Raw genomic sequence first — 215 nt, 5'->3', positions numbered from 1 at the left:
TCCTCCATCCCCAGCTCCGGTTGGCCCCGGCGCCGCGGCCCCACCGACACTTTCTTTCCGTTCCCAGTCAAAGCCACGATGCCGATCTGGGTGGTTCTGCTCTCGCGGATCATCATGAAGGAGAAGCAGACGACGAAGGTGCGGACAGGTTTGCTGAGGCTTCTTCTCTTGGAGGGGGTTGTGGTGGGGGGGGTGGGGGCCACGGGTTTCGGGCT

At 63.7% G+C, this 215-nt stretch overlaps 1 protein-coding gene across 1 annotated transcript in view; it reads left to right on the top strand.

Annotated features, from left to right (window-relative positions):
* Positions 1-72: 72 nt before the first annotated feature.
* The window catches only part of SLC35E1 (solute carrier family 35, member E1), a 3,203-nt gene continuing 3,060 nt past the window's right edge, over positions 73-215 (top strand). The window contains exon 1 of the mRNA XM_008943179.1: positions 73-138. Within this exon, the coding sequence (XP_008941427.1) occupies positions 79-138 (60 nt within the window). The 5' untranslated portion in view covers positions 73-78. The remainder of the gene's footprint in view (positions 139-215) is intronic.

The sequence above is a fragment of the Merops nubicus genome, unplaced genomic scaffold, assembly GCF_000691845.1.
Source record: "Merops nubicus isolate BGI_N331 unplaced genomic scaffold, ASM69184v1 scaffold33396, whole genome shotgun sequence".
Lineage (NCBI taxonomy): Eukaryota > Metazoa > Chordata > Aves > Coraciiformes > Meropidae > Merops > Merops nubicus.
Note: the sequence above shows the minus strand (reverse complement) of the source record. Positions and strands in the feature narration are given on the sequence as shown.